General features: G+C 38.6%; 1 protein-coding gene across 4 annotated transcripts in view; it reads right to left on the bottom strand.

Annotated features, from left to right (window-relative positions):
* The window catches only part of TTC3 (tetratricopeptide repeat domain 3), a 118,454-nt gene that overhangs the window by 1,081 nt on the left and 96,353 nt on the right, over positions 1-21,020 (bottom strand). For 2 of the 4 annotated variants that reach the window (XR_009420513.1, XR_009420511.1), the window contains exons 33-45: positions 20,774-20,929; positions 19,156-19,996; positions 17,826-17,891; positions 16,009-16,158; positions 13,886-14,025; positions 11,720-11,788; positions 10,444-10,540; positions 7,566-7,666; positions 5,068-5,161; positions 4,311-4,409; positions 1,715-2,118; positions 900-1,285; positions 613-702 (exon numbers count right to left, since the gene is read on the bottom strand). Coding sequence is in view for 1 of the 4 variants with exons in the window: in XM_059493597.1 (XP_059349580.1) it covers positions 613-702; positions 900-1,087; positions 1,161-1,285; positions 1,715-2,118; positions 4,311-4,409; positions 5,068-5,161; positions 7,566-7,666; positions 10,444-10,540; positions 11,720-11,788; positions 13,886-14,025; positions 16,009-16,158; positions 17,826-17,891; positions 19,156-19,996; positions 20,774-20,929 (2,620 nt within the window). In the remaining 3 variants the exon portion in view is untranslated. The remainder of the gene's footprint in view (positions 1-612; positions 703-899; positions 1,286-1,714; positions 2,119-4,310; positions 4,410-5,067; positions 5,162-7,565; positions 7,667-10,443; positions 10,541-11,719; positions 11,789-13,885; positions 14,026-16,008; positions 16,159-17,825; positions 17,892-19,155; positions 19,997-20,773; positions 20,930-21,020) is intronic. The other 2 variants (XM_059493597.1, XR_009420512.1) reach the window with 2 other exon arrangements.

Here is a 21,020-nt window from a genome sequence, read left to right on the forward strand (position 1 = left end):
CGTGGGGGAGCTCTGCAGCGAGTTCCACACCCCCAGGTTTCAGTGGCGTGGAACTGTTGTGCTCTGATCGCATTTATTAAATCAGCATCGGAACAAAAAAGGTAAAGGGGAAAGGTGGAGTTACTCCTACACAACCCTGGCTTTTTTACTTCATGGATTTCCATCAGCAGCAGGCAAATCCAGAGTTTTCAGGGATAAACCATTCCCTGAGTGTGCTGCCAGCAATCCCAACCAAATCCATTTCTGAAGCTTCATCAGAAATCCACTCTGATGAATCATTTCGTTTTAAAAACACCCAAAGCTTTCTGACAGGCTGCCTGTGGGTCAAGGCTGGAAAAGGGATTGTGCCCTGTGCTTTAGGCACTGAAGGGTCAGGGGAGGGAATGGGGTTGTGTTTGAGGTGGAGACCAGGACAGGAGCAGAACTGAAGGGTCAGGGGAGGGAATGGGGTTGTGTTTGAGGTGGGGATCAGGACAGGAGCAGAACTGAAGGGTGAAGGGAGGGTGAAGGGTTGTTTGTGAGGTGGAGACCAGGACAGGAGCAGAACTGAAGGGTCAGGGGAGGGAATGGGGTTGTGTTTGAGGTGGGGATCAGGACAGGAGCAGAGCTCACCTCTCTGTGGAAGTGATGGCCACACTCGAGCTCACAGCAGTCACTGCTCAGCTCATCGTGACAGATGCTGCAGGGATCCTCACTGCAGGCCTGCCCAGGACAGGAACACTCAGAGATTTCAAAATCAGCAATTAACCAGCACATTCTACTCAATTAACAAAGTCATTAACTTGAACCAAGTCTATTAAAGCTTTTGTACACAAAATAAACCAGGCAATTATTTTTTTTCCAGGATTATTTTGTGTCTTGTACAAAGCACATGGAAACAACCGAAACAACAAACTTACAGCACTGTCCTGCTTCCTCCACTTGGCTTTAGGGATTGCTCCAGCATTGCCCCAGGGCTGCAGGTTTGCCTGGGAGGGGTTTTTACCACCGGAGGCTTTGGGGGCAGAGCCGGGGCCGATTCCATCCACGGGCACTTCCCTGGCCCGGGCTGGGGCAGCAGGGCCCGGGGAGTGCAGGGCTCTGCCCGCTGCCTGCACAGAGAGAGGAGCTGTGTCCCGGGGCTGCGCTGCTCCGTTCCCCACGGCAGCAGGAGCAGCAGCCCCAGCCCGGTACCTTGAGCTGCTGGTCCAGGATGAGCTCCGTGGCCTTGCTGAGGAGCTCATCGGGGCTCAGGCTGCTCCCGTTTCTCCTCTGCACCTCCATGATGGAGGCCATGAGCTCCGAGCTGCAGGGACAGGAGAGGCAGGGTCAGGGAGAGCACTGCAGGCTCCCCGTGTGATCCCAGCAGGATCCAAGAGAGCAGCATTCCCAGGAACTGCCCCCAGGGACCCCCAGTATCCAGGATGGAACCCTGAACAATCACCAGCATCGTGGAATGGGAGAGACCTGAAAGCCACCCAGTGCCACCCCTGCCATGGCAGGGACACCTCCCAATGCCCAACCTGGCCTTGGGCACTGCCAGGGATGCAGGGGTGGAATTCCATGCCAGCCCTGCCCGCCCTGCCAGGGAACAATTCCTCATTGCCAGGATCCCACCCAGCCCTGCCCTGTGGCAGTTTAAACCATTCCCCCTTCTCCCAAGAAAATAAATTCTCCCTGCCCTTCACCCCTGCCTGTCCCCCCCTTGTTTCACAGCACTCCTTCTCCCCAGTACCTGCTGCAGTTTGAGAAGATACTCTGGAGCTGGGCTAAAATATTTCCAATTTTTTTTGGAAGCTTTTTGTTGGTTGGAATTGCAGGCGGCCTCTGTTGCAGAGCTGAGGGATCCTGGCCGGGCTGGACATGCTGGGAGTTACCCCCAGAAGCTCCTGGTGGGCAGGAGGGTGGGATTTCAGTGGGATGTGATCCCTCTGGAGCTCGGGGATGTTCGTCTGGAGCTTTCCCAGGGCCAGGAGAAGCCTCAGGGGCTGCCTTGGCTCCGCTCGGTGCTGGCAGGGGAGGCTGGGCTGGAGCTTTTCCATCAGAGCTGGGAAACGCAGGGAGGGCACCGGGAGGTGCAGGTGCTGAGGAGTAGGTGACAATGGCAGGGTCACACATGGGAGCTCTGGGTGGCATTGCCTAGGAAACAAACACATTTCACAGGAAATTAGAACACATTTCTAATTAAAACAAATTCAGCGTTTGCAGTGGGAATTGTGGCAGGTTTGGTCGTGCCCGGGATCTCAAAGGTGACCCCAGCTTATCCTAAAAACTCCCTGACATCAGGGCACTTGTTTGACCTCATGGTTAATTCTCTTCTAAAAGGTCACTCTGCTGTTGCTGCAGAATAAATAAATAAATTCCAAATGCACAACAAGAAGCACAAAAGTTGCTCTTTCTCAGTAAATTGGTGGTGATTAAGCTGTCCCTGTATTCTGTGTCAATAAATAGAAAGGACAGATCTAAAAATAAGTGGGGAATTATGCAGGAGAGCAAGGGTGGAACGTGCAGAAACCCAGAAAAAGTGAAATAACCATCTCAAATGTTAGACCAGAGCCTTGAATCTAAATTACACCCAGACCAAAAAAAAAAAAAGAAAATCACAAACCAAGATTTTCCACAGAGAAAATAAAAAGGCTTAAAAAATTAGAGGGGTGAGAAGAAACTGCTTTGGTTTGAAGGAAGCTGGAGGAGGAGCTGTTGGGCCATGAGAAAATGTCTGTGGACAGAATTTCTCAGAATTTCTGGGGCTGTTCTCATTCCAGATGCACTCCCAGAAATGGCTCAGCTCCTCCTGCCTCACCTGAGCTTGGTGTTTGCCATCAGGGACACACAGAGCTGCAGGAATTCCTCTGGGAAAGCTTCCCCATGGATGGAAAGGGAGCTCAGGGAGCTTTGCAGTGCCCATCCCTGCAGGTGTCCCCTGGGGGTGGCACTGAGTGCTCTGGGCTGGGGACAGGGTGCCCATGGGGCACAGCTGGCACTGCATGGGAGCCTCAGGGATTTGGGAATTCTGCACAATGGGGCTTATCCCAAGGATTTGGGGGCTGTTCAGCCTGGAGAAGGCTCCAGAGAGCCCCTTGCAGTGCCTCAAGAAGAGCTGGGGACAGACTGGGGACAGAGGATGGAGGGACAGGACACAGGGACTGGCCTTGAGCTGAGGGAGGGCAGGGCTGGATGGGATTTTGAGGAATTGTTCCCTGGCAGGGCTGGGATGGAATTCCACCCCCGGATCCCTGGCAGTGCCCAAGGCCAGGCTGGACACTGGGAGGTGCCAGGGCTGGCACTGGATGATTTTAAGGTCCCCTCCAAGCCAAACCACGCCGGAATCGCCGGATTTTGGTGCCACAGGAAGCCTACAATGGCCAAACCCCTCAGGGAGGCATTTCCCACGCTGAGCAGCCCGAGGCTCTCCAGGAGCTGGGGTGTGAATGTGCTGCCCCTGCCCTGCCCAGCTCAGCCCCGCTCCTCTGGAGCTGCAGAGCCACCCCGGGGTGTCCCCTGGTGAGGCTGCAGCTGTGAGGGTTTGTGTGGGACACTCACCACAGTTTGTGTGGGACACTCTCACCACAGTTTGTGTGGGACACTCTCACCACAGTTTGTGTGGGACACTCTCACCACAGTTTGTGTGGGACACTCTCACCACAGTTTGTGTGGGACACTCACCGCAGTTTGTGTGGGACACTCACCACAGTTTGTGTGGGACACTCACCACAGTTTGTGTGGGACACTCTCACCACAGTTTGTGTGGGACACTCTCACCACAGTTTGTGTGGGACACCACAGTTTGTGTGGGACACTCTCACCACAGTTTGTGTGGGACACTCACCACAGTTTGTGTGGGACACTCTCACCACAGTTTGTGTGGGACACTCACCACAGTTTGTGTGGGACACCACAGTTTGTGTGGGACACTCACCACAGTTTGTGTGGGACACTCACCACAGTTTGTGTGGGACACTCACCACAGTTTGTGTGGGACACTCACCGCAGTTTGTGTGGGACACTCACCGCAGTTTGTGTGGGACACTCACCGCAGTTTGTGTGGGACACTCACCGCAGTTTGTGTGGGACACTCACCGCAGTTTGTGTGGGACACTCACCGCAGTTTGTGTGGGACACTCACCGCAGTTTGTGTGGGACACTCACCGCAGTTTGTGTGGGACACTCACCGCAGTTTGTGTGGGACACTCACCGCAGTTTGTGTGGGACACTCACCACAGTCTGTGTGGGACACTCACCACAGTTTGTGTGGGACACCACAGTTTGTGTGGGACACTCTCACCACAGTTTGTGTGGGACACTCACCACAGTTTGTGTGGGACACTCACCACAAACCCCTGGGGCCAGGCAAAATCCACAACCTCCACTCTGCTGAGGCAGCCCCGGGCCCCCTTCCTCACCAGCTCCATCTTCTCCTCATACTCCGCCTGCAGGAGCAAAAACAACAACAACAACAAATCCTCCAGAGCAGCAGCCTGAGCTCCCTCCTCAGCAAAAATCACATTTGACACTGGGCTTCTCCCTGGGGTTGTTTTGATTTTTAAATTTTTTGTGGGTTTTTTTGTTTTGTTTTGGGTTTTTTTTGGTTTTTTTTTAAGAAGCTCCACGGATTTCAAACGGTGACCAACAAAAATAACAGACTTGCTAATGTGGTGTAGCGGTTTGGAATAGGAGCAAATCTAGGGAAGTGATGCAAAAATCTTTAAATTAAATGAAAATTAAATTAAATTTAAATTACACTAAAATTTTAAAATTAGCATCAAATAAAATATTAGAATTCATAAAATTTCAAACTAATGAACCAAAACCACTACAGGTGGAGACCCAATTTTAAAGCAAGTGTACAAAGGGCAGATTTTTGCCTTTAGAAAATTAAAATTAATTAATTAATTTATTAATTAAAAAATTAATACATCCACTAGAAATTCCCAGCCAGGACTCCAACCTGCCTCTTTCTTTTGTAATTAAAACAATTCCCCTCAGCATTTGGAGCACAAGCTGCTGGTGTGTCAAAAACCAAAGTTATTTAATGCTTCCATTTCCAAAGTTCAGCTGAGAAGCTGCTGGAGAGAAATGAAATTTTACCTCGACTTTTTCCAGTTGTTTCTTGACATTTGATATAAATATTTCCCAGGAATCAATCTGGGACTTCAACACAGGAGCTGCAGAAGCTGAGCTGCTGGAATATTGAGGTTCACAGTTAAACTCCAACGTTCCTGTTATTTTTATTTTTATCACCACTTCCTCCCTCAACCACTGGTCCCAGTTCAAGTTCTCAAGGGATTTCAGGTTAAAATCAGCGTTTGTATTTCATATAAATATTATATATTCGCTCTAACCACATAAATAAAAACTATATCATGATAGATCATAAAAAAATTATATAGTAATTAATTAACAACTGATCCCAGTTCAAGTTCTCAAGGGATTTCAGGTTAAAATCAGCATTTATATTTCATATAAATACGATATATTCACTCTAACTACATAAATAAAAACTATAGTTAATATCATGATAGATTATAAAAAATTATATAGTAATTAATTAAAAATTGATCCCAGTTCAAGTTTTCAAGGGATTTCAGGTTAAAATCAGCATTTGTATTTCATATAAATATTATATATTCGCTCTAACCACATAAATAAAAACTATATCATGATAGATCATTAAAAAATTATATAGTAATTAATTAAAAACTGATCCCAGTTCAAGTTCTCAAGGGATTTCAGGTTAAAATCAGCATTTATATTTCATATAAATACTATATATTCACTCTAACTACATAAATAAAAACTATAGTTAATATCATGATAGATTATAAAAAATTATATAGTAATTAATTAAAAATTGATCCCAGTTCAAGTTTTCAAGGGATTTCAGGTTAAAATCAGTATTTATATTTCATATAAATATTATATATTCGCTCTAACCACATAAATAAAAACTATATCATGATAGATCATAAAAAAATTATATAGTAATTAATTAAAAATTGATCCCAGTTCAAGTTCTCAAGGGATTTCAGGTTAAAATCAGCATTTATATTTCATATAAATACTATATATTCACTCTAACCACATAAATAAAAACTATAGTTAATATCATGATAGATTATAAAAAAATTATATAGTAATTAATTAACAATTAATCCCAGCTCAAGTTTTCAAGTATAGTAAATACTATATAATAAATAATAAATAGAGAAATATATAGTAAACATAAATACATAAATATATATTTAGTAAATAATTAACAATTAATCCCAGTTCAAGTTTTCAAGGGATTTCAGGTTAAAATCAGTTATACCACAGCCCTTTTCCAGGGACACTGGGCAGGAATAATTGGAATTATTTTAATTATTATTACTATTATTATTATTATTATTACCCAGATAATCTGATTTTCCCAGCTCAGAAAGACACAAGGATAAGGATGAGATTCAATTTTCAGCTGAATTTTGTTTGTGGAAATATTACTTACCCCCAACTGTGTGCGTTTTTAAATTATTATTATTATTATTACAATATATTCAATATAACCAGATAAAATAAAAACTATAGTAGATATAATTATAGAATATAAAATAAATACTATATACTAAATAATTAACAATTAATCCCAGTTCAAGTTTACAAGGGATTTCAGGTTACAATCAGTTACACTGTCCTTTTCCAGGGACACTGGGCAGGAATAACTGCAGTAATAATAATAATAATAATAATAATAATAATAATAATAGTAGTAGTAGTAGTAGTAGTAGTAGTATTCAGATAATCTGATTTTCCCAGCTCAGAAGGACACAAGGATAAGGATGAGAATCAATTTTCAGCTGAATTTTGTTTGGGGCAATATTATTTACCTCAACTCTGTGAGCTTTATTATTATTATTATTATTATTATTATTATTATTATTATTATTATTATTATTATTATTATTATTATTATTATTTATTCAACATAACTACATAAAACTATAGTAGATATAATTATAAAATATAAAATAAATACTATATAGTAAATAATTAACAATTAATCCCAGTTCAAGTTTTCAAGGGATTTCAGGTTAAAATCAGTTCAACTGCAGCCCTTTTCCAGGGACACTGGGCAGGAATAACTGGAATTACTATTATTATTATTATTATTATTATTATTATTATTATTATTATTATTACCCAGATAATCTGATTTTCCCAGCTCAGAAAGACACAAGGATAAGGATGAGAATCAATTTTCAGCTGAATTTTGTTTGGGGCAATATTATTTACCTCCAATTTTGTGCACTTTTATACTACTACTACTACTACTACTACTATTATTATTATTATTATTATTATTACCCAGATAATCTGATTTTCCCAGCTCAGAAAGACACAAGGACAAGGATGAGAATCAATTTTCAGCTGAATTTTGTTTTGGGGCAATATTATTTACCCCCAACTCTGTGCAAATAATAACAATAACAGCAATAACAATACAAAATAAAGAGTACAGTGGATACAGTCACAGAACACAAAATAAATAAGTAAGTAAAATAAATAAGTAAACACAAAATAAATAAAAATAAGCGGTGGAGGAGCAGGACCTGGCCAGCGCCTGCAGCGCCCGGAGCTTTCCCTCTGCCTTGGCCATGGTGCCCCTGAGCTTCCAGCTCTCCGTCTCCTTCCAGGTCTGCAGCACGGACACCTGGGGCAAAAAGAGAACAAAAATAAACCAAACAAAACAAAACCCAGCAAAAAAACCCCAAACAAACAAACAGCAACTGCCCAAAAACCCCCGCGAAAAAACATGCAAAATCGCAAAAAATCCCCCCTCAACCAAAAAAAAAAAAAAAAAAAAAAAAAGGAAAAAAAAAACAAAAAAGCAAAATGAAAATGCCCCCCAAAAAACAAACAAACAAAAAAATCCTCCCCAAATCCTAAAATCCCCAAAAACACAAAAAATCCCCCCCAAAAAACAAACAAACAAACAAAACCCCCCAAATCCTAAAATTCCCAAAAACACAAAAAATCCCCCCAAAAAACAAACAAACAAAAAAATCCCCCCAAATCCTAAAAACCCCAAAAACACAAAAAATCCCCCCCAAAAACAAACAAAAAAACCCCAAATTCTAAAATCCCCAAAAACACAAAAAAATCCCCCCAAAAAACAAACAAACAAAAAAAACCCCCCAAATCCTAAAATCCCTAAAACACAAAAAATCCCCCCAAAAAACAAACAAACAAAAATCCCCCCAAATCCTAAAATCCCCAAAAACACAAAAATTCCCCCCCAAAAAACAAATAAACAAAAAAAAAACATCCCAAATCCTAAAATCCCCAAAAACACAAATAATCCCCCCCAAAAACAAACAAACAAAAACATCCCCCCAAATCCTAAAATTCCCAAAAACACAAAAAATCCCCCCCAAAAAACAAACAAACAAAAAAGCCCCAAATCCTAAAATCCCCAAAACCACAAAAAATCCCCCCAAAAAACAAACAAACAAAAAAATCCCCCCAAATCCTAAAATCCCCAAAAACACAAAAAATCCCCCCAAAAAACAAACAAACAAAAAAAACCCCAAATCCTAAAAACCCCAAAAACACAAAAAATCCCCCCCAAAAAACAAATAAACAAAAAAAAACCATCCCAAATCCTAAAATCCCCAAAACCACAAAAAATCCCCCCAAAAAACAAACAAACAAAAAAATCCCCCCAAATCCTAAAATCCCCAAAACCACAAAAAATCCCCCCCAAAAAACAAATAAACAAAAAAATCCCCCCAATCCTAAAATCCCCAAAAACACAAAAAATCCCCCCCAAAAAACAAACAAACAAACAAAAAAGCCCCAAATCCTAAAATCCCCAAAAACACAAAAAATCCCCCCCCAAAAAACAAACAAACAAAAAAAAAATCCCAAATCCTAAAATTCCCAAAAACACAAAAAATCCCCCTCAAAAAACAAACAAAAAAATCCCCCCCAAATCCTAAAATCCCCAAAAACACAAATAATCCCCCCCAAAAAACAAACAAACAAAAAAAACCCCAAATCCTAAAATCCCCAAAAACACAAAAAATCCCCCCAAAAAACAAATAAACAAAAAAAAAACCATCCCAAATCCTAAAATCCCCAAAAACACAAAAAATCCCCCCAAAAAACAAACAAAAAAATCCCCCCAAATCCTAAAATTCCCAAAAACACAAAAAATCCCTCCAAAATCAAACAAACAAAAACCCCCCAAATCCTAAAATCCCCAAAAACACAAAAAATCCCCCCCAAAAAACAAACAAAAAAACCCCAAATCCTAAAATCCCCAAAAACACAAAAAAATTCCTCCAAAAACAAACAAACAAAAAAAAAATCCCAAATCCTAAAATTCCCAAAAACACAAAAAATCCCCCCCAAAAAACAAACAAACAAAAAAACCCCCCAAATCCTAAAATCCCCAAAAACACAAAAATTCCCCCCTAAAAAACAAACAAACAAACAAAAAACCCCCAAATCCTAAAAACCCCAAAAACACAAAAAAATCCCCCCAAAAAACAAACAAACAAAAAAAACCCCAAATCCTAAAATCCCCAAAACCACAAAAAATCCCCCCCAAAAAACAAACAAACAAAACCCCCCAAATCCTAAAATCCCCAAAAACACAAAAAATCCCCCCCAAAAACAAACAAAAAAACCCCAAATTCTAAAATCCCCAAAACCACAAAAAAATTCCTCCTAAAACAAACAAACAAAAAAACCCCCAAATCCTAAAAACCCCAAAAACACAAAAAAATCCCCCCAAAAAACAAACAAACAAAAAAAAAATCCCAAATCCTAAAATCCCCAAAAACACAAAAAATCCCTCCAAAAACAAAACAGAAAAAAACCCCCACCCCAAACAAAAACACCACAAAAAACCCCAAAAAATAAAAGAGAAAAAACCCTCAAAACCCCCCAAAAAAACCAAAAACAACAAAAAACCCCACACAAAACCACAAAAAAAAAACCCCAAAAAACAAAACAGAAAAAAAAACCCAAAAAAACCCCACCCCAAACAAAAACACCACAAAAAACCCCAAAAAATAAAACAGAGAAAACCCCCAAAACCCCCCAAAAAAAACCAAACCAAAACAACCCCAAACCAAAAACAACAAAAAACCCCACACAAAACCACAACAAAAAACCCCAAAAAACAAAACAGAAAAAAACCCACTAAAAATACAAAAAACCTCCACCAAAACAAAGTCAAAAAATAAGGAAAAAAAGAGATAAAACCTAAAATCAGGTTTTAATAAAAATTTAAACAAGATTTTGAGGATGCAAAGTGCACACAATGGTTCCTAAATTGAGGAATTTCCAAGTGCAATTTCCATCCCTGATATTTCCAATATTTATCAACATTATTTAAATAATTTCCCCACTTCAATCAGCACAACCCCAGCTGTAAAAAACAGATTTTTTAAGGATTTTTTTGTTTTTTTTTTTTTGTACCTCTGCTTGAACAGCTCTTTTCTCACACTCCTGGCTCTCATTCTGACTCTTTTTTATCAGCTCTTCCAGTTTGCCTTTCTCATTAGCAAATTTCTTACTGGGAAAGGAAAAGAAAATGAAATATTTGAGTAGCATTAACACTATTTAAAATTTATGCTATTTTAGGTTTTTTTTTTTTTTACAGCTACTCAGTGTCATGTAATTAATGGAAATGTATGAGAGTATAATTTCATTTATTCTAAATATCAATATTTATTCACGGCAAGTAAAAGCAAACTAAGAGGAAGAGATTTGGGTTAAAGTGTTGATTTTCCCCCAAACCTTTACCCAGAGTGAGGCAGAAAAATGTAAATATTTTTTATCAGCTCTTCCAGTTTGCCTTTCTCATTAGCAAATTTCTTACTGGGAAAGGAAAAGAAAATGAAATATTTGAGTAGCATTAACAGTATTTAAAATTTATGCTATTTTAGGGTTTTTTTTTTACAGCTACTCAGTGTCATGTAATTATTGGAAATGTATAAGAGTATAATTTCATTTATTCTAAATATCAATATTTATTCACAGCAAGTAAAAGAAAAGAGGAAGAGATTTGGGTTAAAGTGTTGATTTTCCCCCAAACCTTTACCCAGAGTGAGGCAGAAAAATGTAAATATTTTTTATCAGCTCTTCCAGTTTGCCTTTCCCATTAGCAAATTTCTTACTGGGAAAGGAAAAGAAAATGAAATATTTGAGTAGCATTAACAGTATTTAAAATTTATGCTATTTTAGGGTTTTTTTTTTACAGCTACTCAGTGTCATGTAATTATTGGAAATGTATAAGAGTATAATTTCATTTATTCTAAATATCAATATTTATTCACAGCAAGTAAAAGAAAAGAGGAAGAGATTTGGGTTAAAGTGTTGATTTTCCCCCAAACCTTTACCCAGAGTGAGGCAGAAAAATGTAAATATTTTTTATCAGCTCTTCCAGTTTGCCTTTCTCATTAGCAAATTTCTTACTGGGAAAGGGAAAGAAAATGAAATATTTGAGTAGCATTAACACTATTTAAAATTTATGCATTTTTAGGAGTTTTTTTTACAGCTACTCAGTGTCATGTAATGAAGGGAAATGTATGAGAGTATAATTTCATTTATTCTAAATATCAATATTTATTCACGGCAAGTAAAAGCAAACTAAGAGGAAGAGATTTGGGTTAAAGTGTTGATTTTCCCCCAAACCTTTACCCAGAGAGAGGCAGAAAAATGTAAATATTGCTGGCAGGGACATGAGTTTTACCTGGCCTTCAGAAATGTCTTTACACTTGCATGATATTGCTTTTCCTTCTCATCAATGCTCTTCAAATACCTGCAGGAATGAAAGATTGGTGGAGTTTATTGTGGAAAAGGTTTGTTGGTAAATCTGGGACACGTTCCTCTGTAACAATCTGTATTATTTAATTGTTTAATCCCGCAGGAATTATGGAATTCCCAGCCCTGGGGCGTTCCTGGGACAGTGGGAGGAGTGGAAATAAATGGTTTTTAATGATCCATCCCAACCCAACTACTCTAAATTCTGTTCTAAATCCTTTTAACTGGATTCTATTCTAATTGGAGCAACCTGGGACAGTGGGAGGAATGGAAATAAATGGTTTTTTAGGTCCATCCCAACCCAAAATATTCTAAATTTTAACCTAAATCCATTTAACTGGATTCTATTCTAATTGCAGCAACCTGGGACAGTGGGAGGAGTGGAAATAAATGGTTTTTAATGATCCATCCCAACTTAAACTATTCTAAATTTTATTCTAAATCCATTTAACTCGATTCTATTGTAATTGGAGCAACCTGGGACAGTGGGAGGAGTGGAAATAAATGGTTTTTTAGGTCCATCCCAACCCAAACTACTCTAAATTCTGTTCTAAATCCTTTTAACTGGATTCTATTCTAATTGGGGCAACCTGGGACAGTGGGAGGAGTGGAAATAAATGGTTTTTAATGATCCATCCCAACCCAAAATATTCTAAATTTTAACCTAAATCCATTTAACTGGATTCTATTCTAATTGCAGCAACCTGGGACAGTGGGAGGAGTGGAAATAAATGGTTTTTTAGGTCCATCCCAACCCAAACTATCCTAAATTTTAATCTAAATCCATTTAAATGGATTCTATTGTAATTGGAGCAACCTGGGACAGTGGGAGGAGTGGAAATAAATGGTTTTTAATGATCCATCCCAACCCAAACTACTCTAAATTTTAACCTAAATCCATTTAACTGGATTCTATTCTAATTGGAGCAACCTGGGACAGTGGGAGGAATGGAAATAAATGGTTTTTTAGGTCCATCCCAACCCAAACTATTCTAAATTTTATTCTAAATCCATTTAACTCGATTCTATTGTAATTGGAGCAACCTGGGACAGTGGGAGGAATGGAAATAAATGGTTTTTAATGATCCATCCCAACCCAAACTATCCTAAATTTTAATCTAAATCCATTTAACTGGATTCTATTGTAACTGGAGCAACCTGGGACAGTGGGAGGAGTGGAAATAAATGGTTTTTTAGGTCCATCCCAACCCAAAATATTCTAAATTTTAACCTAAATCCATTTAAATGGATTCTCTTCTAAATAGATTTCAATTTATTGCTAATAAAGCAGTGATTAAGACAAAACCAGGCTGATGATTTTTTTTCAGGAGAGATTTGGCCCAAACTATTTAAGTAAGATAAAACAAAGATAAAACAATTAAAGATAATTCAAGGACCAGAGTCTGGGCTCTATAAACTGAGAAGACACGGAAACACAGAAGGAATTGTCAAATCTGATTAGGAGAATTATTGCTAAATTGGGTTCCTCAGTTATCTCCAAGCTACTTTAGATGTTTGCCTGTAATTTGCCAAAAAAATTCAAAATAAATGGCCACGCCCATGTTGCAGCCTAATCCTGGCTGCTTTCACAGATTCCCTCAGGGATTTCTGGAGGTTTCAGCCTGTCACAGTGAGGGGTGTGACATGGAAACACAGAAGGAATTGTCAAATCTGATTAGGAGAATTATTGCTAAATTGGGTTCATCAGTTATCTCCAAGCTACTTTAGATGTTTGCCTGTAATTTGCCAAAAAAATTCAAAATAAATGGCCATGTCCATATTCCAGCCTAATCCTGGCTGCTTTCACAGATTCCCTCAGGGATTTCTGGAGGTTTCAGCCTGTCACAGTGAGGGGTGTGACACGGAAACACAGAAGGAATTGTCAAATCTGATTAGGAGAATTATTGCTAAATTGGGTTCATCAGTTATCTCCAGGCTACTTTAGATGTTTGCCTGTAATTTGCCAAAAAAATTCAAAATAAATGGCCATGTCCATATTCCAGCCTAATCCTGGCTGCTTTCACAGATTCCCTCAGGGATTTCTGGAGGTTTCAGCCTGTCACAGTGAGGGGTGTGAATCCATTTCCAGCCGCACCTCTCGTTGGTGTCTGAGTGGTTTTTAGCTGTGCCCCTCAGTGCTTTTAAATTCTCTCGATTCTCCTTCTTCTCCTGCTGCCATTTCTTCATTTGTGCTTCTGAGTCTTGGTGGAACCAATCCAGCTCATTCTGGGACACCTGAGGGCAGAGAAGAAACAAGTTCAGCTCTGGAAATTGGGGTTTATTCAGGTAACAGTTGGAGCAGACTGAGGGGATTTGACTCTTACTTAAAATCCTCCAATAGTAACTCAATTAAAACCAAAAATAACTATTAATATTACATTGCCAATAAATATAAATAAACAAGATAAACACCAAAAATACATTTTACATGTTTTAAGGCAATACTTAATGTCCTTTATACATATATAAATATCAATATATATTGATATGTTTATACACATAAACATTTATATGTTTATATCTATAAACAAATCAACAATAAACAACCAGAACTAACACACAACTTTACATTACACCTCAGTAAAACAGTTCATATTACAACTATATAAAACTCAAAATCATCACTGTGATTCCTCACACAATTTAACCAAACAATTCAAATTTACCAACACCCATCAGTACTCTCCCAAGAATTAGAAGAACTACCTAATAGCTATAAAATAAATTCATAATTATTGTTACAAATCCTAAATCATGGATCAGGGATTTTAATTTATATCCACAGAATAAATTAGTAATTGCTGTTACAAATCCCAAACCAGGGATCAGTCAGGGAATGCTGGAATGGCTGAGGTGGGGAGGACAGAGATAAATCAACAATAGATACAAACATATAAACAATAAATATAACACTCCTTAGTAAAACAGTTCTAATTAAAACTATACCAAACACAAAAACATCACTGTTTCCTCACACAATTTAACCAAACAACTCAAATTTACCAACACCCAAAAGTACTCTCACAAGAATCAGAAGAGCTACTTCATATCTACAAAATAAATTCATAATTATTGTTACAAATCCTAAATCAGGGATCAGGGATATTAATTTATATCTACAGAATAAATTAAAAATTACTGTTAAAAACCCCAAATCAGGGATCAGTCAGGGAATGCTGGAATGGCTGAGGTGGGGAGGACAAAAACAAATCAACAATAAACAATATAGCACACCTTCTAAAACAGTTCATATTACAAGTATACAAAACACAAATCCATCACTGTGATTTCTCACACAATTTAACCAAACAATTCAAATTTACCAACACCCATAAGTACTTTCCCAAGAATTAGAAGAGCTACTTCATATCTACAAAACAAATTCATAATTATTGTTACAAATCCCAAATCAGGGATCAGTCAGGGAACGCTGGAATGGCGAGGACAAAAACATATCAACAATAAATATAACAGACCTCAGTAAAACAGTTTATGTTACAAGTACACAAAACACAAATCCATCACTGTGATTTCTCACACAATTTACCCAAACAACTCAAATTTACCAACACCCATAAGTACTCTCACAAGAATGGAAGAACTACCTAATAGCTATAAAATAAATTCATAATTATTGTTACAAATCCCAAATCAGGGATCAGTCAGGGAACGCTGGAATGGCGAGGACAAAAACATATCCACAATAAATATAACAGACCTCAGTAATACAGTTTATGTTACAAATGCGCTAGACACAAAAACAAACATCACTCTGATTTCTCACACAATTTAACCAAACAACCCGAATTTACCAACACCCATAGGTACTCTTAGAAGAATGAGAAGAACTACCTTATATCTACAAAATAAATTAATAATTACTGTTAAAAAACCCAAATCAGGGATCAGTCAGGGAACGCTGGAATGGCGAGGACAAAAACATATCAACAATAAATATAACAGACCTCAGTAAAACAGTTTATGTTACAAGTACACTAGACACAAAACACAAAAACATCACTCTGATTTCTCACACAATTTAACCAAAGAACCCGAATTTACCAACACCCATAGGTACTCCTAGAAGAATCAGAAGAACTACATTTTACCACAAAATAAATTCCCAATTGCTGCTAAAAGCCGCAGAGCAGGGGTGCGGGATGGCTGGGAGGACGGGACGCGCAGGGACTCCCCGGGCTGACCACGGCAATCCCTTACCTGGGTCTCCTCGAGGCTCTTCTTCAGGAGCCCTTCCAGAGCCGCGATTTCCTCCAAGCTCCTGCTCCGGGACTGCTCACATTTCACCTCTGCTTCCCCGAGCTGCTCCTGCAGCACCCGGTGCTCCTTCTCCACACGGAGAATGTCGCCCTGCAAATTAATCAGTTACAGAAACCACTGATAGAAACTCTGACTGATGCTCCCAGCTCAAGGGTCACAGCTCCTCACTTCCATCTCCCGCCACAGACATAAACCTGCCATGAACGCCTCTCTGAACTGTCTCCAGCCCAAATGGAATATTCAAACCCAGCTTTTGGGTGAGGAAACACCTCAAACATTCAGCATCTGAATAGCTTAGAATGAAACAGTCACTGTCACGTTTTCTGGAAAAATCCTTTTGGCAGAATTTCTCTCCTGGGAAGCTGAGAAGCCTCAGAGAGAAATGATAACAATAATTATCTGATTTGCTGCTCCTGTGTTTGCTGCTTTGGAATGTGGCTGGAGATTGTTTGTCCAGCAGGTCAATGTTTGATTGGTTTCATGTGAATTGGTTTGACTTAATGACCAATCACCATCAGCTGTGTCAGACTCTGAGGACAATCACTTTTCATTATCATTCTTGTTAAACCTTCTGTCTGTATCCTTTCTCCGTCTTTTATATAGTTCTAGTATAGCATAACTATGATATGATATAATATAATATAATATAATATAATATAATATAATATAATATAATATAATATAATATAATATAAACTACAATACATACTATACTATAATATACTATAATACACTATATACTATAACATAATATACTATAACATAACATACTATAATATAATATACTATACTATACTATAATATAATATAATATAATATAATATAATATAATATAATATAAACTATACTATAATACATACTATACTATAATATACTATAATACACTATATACTATAACATAACATACTATAACATACTATAATATAATATATACTATACTATACTATAATATAATATGATATAATATAATATAATATAATATAATATAATATAATATAAACTATACTATAATATACTATAATACACTATATACTATAACATAATATACTATAACATAATATACTATAACATAACATACTATAATATACTATAATATAATATAATATAATATAATATAATATAATATAATATAATATAATATAATATAATATAATATAATATAATATAATATATACTATGCTATGATACATACTATACTATAATATACTATACTATAATATACTATAATACACTATATACTATAACATAATATACTATAACATAACATATTATACTATACTATACTATACTATAATATACTATAATATAATATAATATAAACTATAATACATACTATACTATAATATACTATAATATACTATAATATAATGTAATATAATGTAATGTAATGTAATATAATATAATATAATATAATATAATATAATATAATATAATATAATATAATATAATATATCAGCCTTCTAAGAACATGGACTCAGATTCTCAATTCCTCCTTCATTCTGGGGACATCACAAACTCAACATAAAACCATCAGAACAAGTATCAAATATCAGAGCAAAGCTCAAAAATCATTTCCTTGTGGGGCTGGGTGATGTTTCCAAGAACACCACAGAACACAAAAACAGCCAAACAGCCCAAAATATAAAATATCTGTTAAAACCTGTTGTTTTCAGAGAACTTCCATTTGACTGTTCAGTTTTTGGGCCTTCCTTTAACGTCCCTCACGAGAAACGTACACCAGGATGCAAAGAACTTACTTGTTGATTTTCAAATGGATGGAAAGGCAAAGTATTGGTTTCCCTATTAGCAACTTCCTGATTTACCTAGAACACAAAAAATATTAGAATTTAACTAAGAATCTTCTGGGTTCATAGATCAGCTGCTCTGGTTTGGAGCTTTTGTACCTCACTGAGGGTTTTATAAATCCAACTCTAATCCAGGCCTAGAAATGATGCAGGAAAACATTGTGGAGCTGTTTCTGAATGGAATTTTTAATTTTCTTTCCCTGATTTCATTGACCATGAGCAATTCCACGAAGTTCTGTGGGTCTTTAAACAAAGCCATGCTTTAAATGTCTGAAAAATGAAGTTTTGCAGGGAGTGTCTCGCCCTCCTAGAGAGTGAGAAGGTTCCCCCTGAGCCTTCTCTTCTCCACAAATCCAAATCCTCAGAAGTTGTGGAAATGAAAATAAATCCCTGAACTCATCACAACAGGAAAAAAATAACGACACAGAATGACTTTGCTTCATCTCTAAAGTGAAGCTGAAAGTTTTGTGCAGCAGTTCCCTGTGTGATACCCAGGGAAAAAAGAGCTGCAAAAACTTCAGGAACAACGAAATTCAGTGAGCAGCTTTGAAGAGTTACAAATGAAAAATGAATAATCACAGAAACTGAAAGTTCTCAGGAATCACTGAATGGTTTGGGTTGGAAGGGACATTAAAACTCATCCAGTGCCAGCCCTGCCATGTGGAAAGGTTTAATTTTAGTTCATGAACTGGGCCTGGAATCTCTAAGTCTGGGGTAAAAACACAACAGTGGGAGAGCTCCACACCAGGGATACCACAGGGATTTTCAGTAGGAGTCGTGTAGGGAGAGAGAGGAGATGCAAACCTGAATTAGGCATGGAAGGGACCTGAAAATCACCCAGGGCAGGGACACCTCCCACTGTCCCCTCCCAGCCCCAGTGCCCAGCCTGGCCTTGGGCACTGCCAGGGATCCAGGGGTGGAATTCCATCCCAGCCCTGCCCACCCTGCCAGGGAAGGATTTTTCCCCACCATCCCACCTAAAGCTGTAATTTTTCAGTGTGGAGCCATTCCCTGTGTGCTGTCCCTGCATCCCCTGGCAATTGTCTCTCTCCAGCTTTCCTGGGGCTCCTCCAGGCCCTGCAAGGCCACCCTGAGCTCAGCCCAAAGCTTCTCCTGTGCAGGTGAGCAATGCCAGCTGTGCCAGCCTTTCCTGCCAGCACAGGAATATCCTGAAACTCACCCAGTGCCACCCCTGCCATGGCAGGGACACCTCCCTCTGTCCCAGGCTGCTCCTATCAAATATAACCTATAAAATCTCCCCAGCATTTTTCCCACTCCTTACCTGCACTGCCACCATCTTTGTGTGAGGATTGCTCTTCATCCCGCCTTTATTTTTCTTTCCATTTTCCTTTTTCTCACATTTATCACCCTCAGCTTCATCCGAGCCATTTGGTAAAGCAGAATCCTTTTTATCCAAGTTCTCCAATTGGCCCCAAGGGCCTTTGTACTCCTGGATTTCACCTGGCACAAAAAGCTCAGGGCTGCATTTCCCAGCTGGGATTGCTGAGTGCAGATGTTCCTGAGGAGCTGCAGCATCAGCATAAATAAAGCCAGCCTGGGCCAGGGGCAATATTCCATACTGATAACCCCAGGAGCTCTGAGGTAAAAACACAGCCGGGACCGCGGGCTCGAAGCCTTTCAGTAAAACACCTGAAAACGGAGCCTGGCTTTCCACGAAATCAATATTTTGGTTTTTTAGAGGATTTCCAGGAGTGCAGGGAGCAGGGAAGGAGCAGGGGAAATATTGCTGGGTGTGATAATCTGATAAATCAGGAGCTGCTGCCAAAGGGGCATCCACGGGGTACGAGAGAGGTCTGAACTCCTGGGCATAGGGATTCAGGGGCAGCTTGCTGTGGGCAGGATTCCCCTGGCATTCCCCAGGTGGATTTGCATCTTTATTTTCATTTCTGCTTGGATCTCCCTCAAAAAGGGCCGAGTGCTTCTTCAGGCCAATCAGATTGTCCACCATGATGAACCGAAGGGATTTCAGCAGGAAGGCCTCCAGGCCGCCGCCATCTTCCACCACCTTCCGCGTCTCCTCAGGGAAATTTTCATATTCCCCAATCAGCAGTTTATTATTAATTTCCAGAGGGCCATGTTGTTCCAAGATTTGAGAGAAATAACTTAAAAAAAAAAAAATTAAAATTAATTCAGGTTTTTTTATCCATGCCTTCAATCCATTTAATCCATTCCTTCAATCCATTTAATCCAATCTTTCACAGACACGCCACACCCACCAGGATTCCAATTAATCCAGAATTATTCAAATTAATTCAAGGTTTTTCATCCATTCCTTCAATCCATTTAATCCACTCCTTCAATCCATTTAATCCACTCCTTCATAGACACGCCACACCCACCAGGATTCCAATTAATCCAGAATTATTCAAATTAATTCAAGTTTTTTCATCCATGCCTTCAATCCATTTAATCCACTCCTTCACAGACACGCCACACCCACCAGGATTCCAATTAATCCCAAAAATTATTAAAATTATGAAGTAACATTCAACCCCCTGAAGCTCCCAAACACAGAAATTGATACTCACTCTCATAAATTCTCAGAGATTGGATCACACCACACCCACCAGGATTCCAATTAATCCAGAATTATTCAAATTAATTCAAGTTTTTTCATCCGTTCCTTCAATCCATTTAATCCATTCCTTCAATCCATTTAATCCACTCCTTCATAGACACGCCACACCCACCAGGATTCCAATTAATCCAGAATTATTAAAATTTATTCAAGTTTTTTCATCCATTCCTTCAATCCATTCAATCCACTCCTTCACAGACACGCCACACCCACCAGGATTCCAATTAATCCCAAAAATTATTAAAATTATGAAGTAAAATTCAACCCCCTGAAGCTCCCAAACACAGAAATTGATACTCACTCATATAAATTCTCTGAGATTGGATCTGGATTATAATTATTATTAATCTGATAATTGTTACTATTTGCAATATTATAGCGAGCTTCGAATTCCTCCAGTTGATCCTGGAGATGTTCTGGGACTACAAAGGGATTTTCATTTGGAAAATCTCTGTACCTTAAAAATCAGAGGAAAAAAAATCATCAAGTTAAGCCAGCCTTGGTGTTTTAAAGGGATTTTTCTCCTGCAGTTTGGAGTTTGGGCAATA

This window comes from Ammospiza nelsoni, chromosome 2 (genome assembly GCF_027579445.1).
Source record: "Ammospiza nelsoni isolate bAmmNel1 chromosome 2, bAmmNel1.pri, whole genome shotgun sequence".
In the NCBI taxonomy this organism is placed as follows: Eukaryota; Metazoa; Chordata; class Aves; order Passeriformes; family Passerellidae; genus Ammospiza; species Ammospiza nelsoni.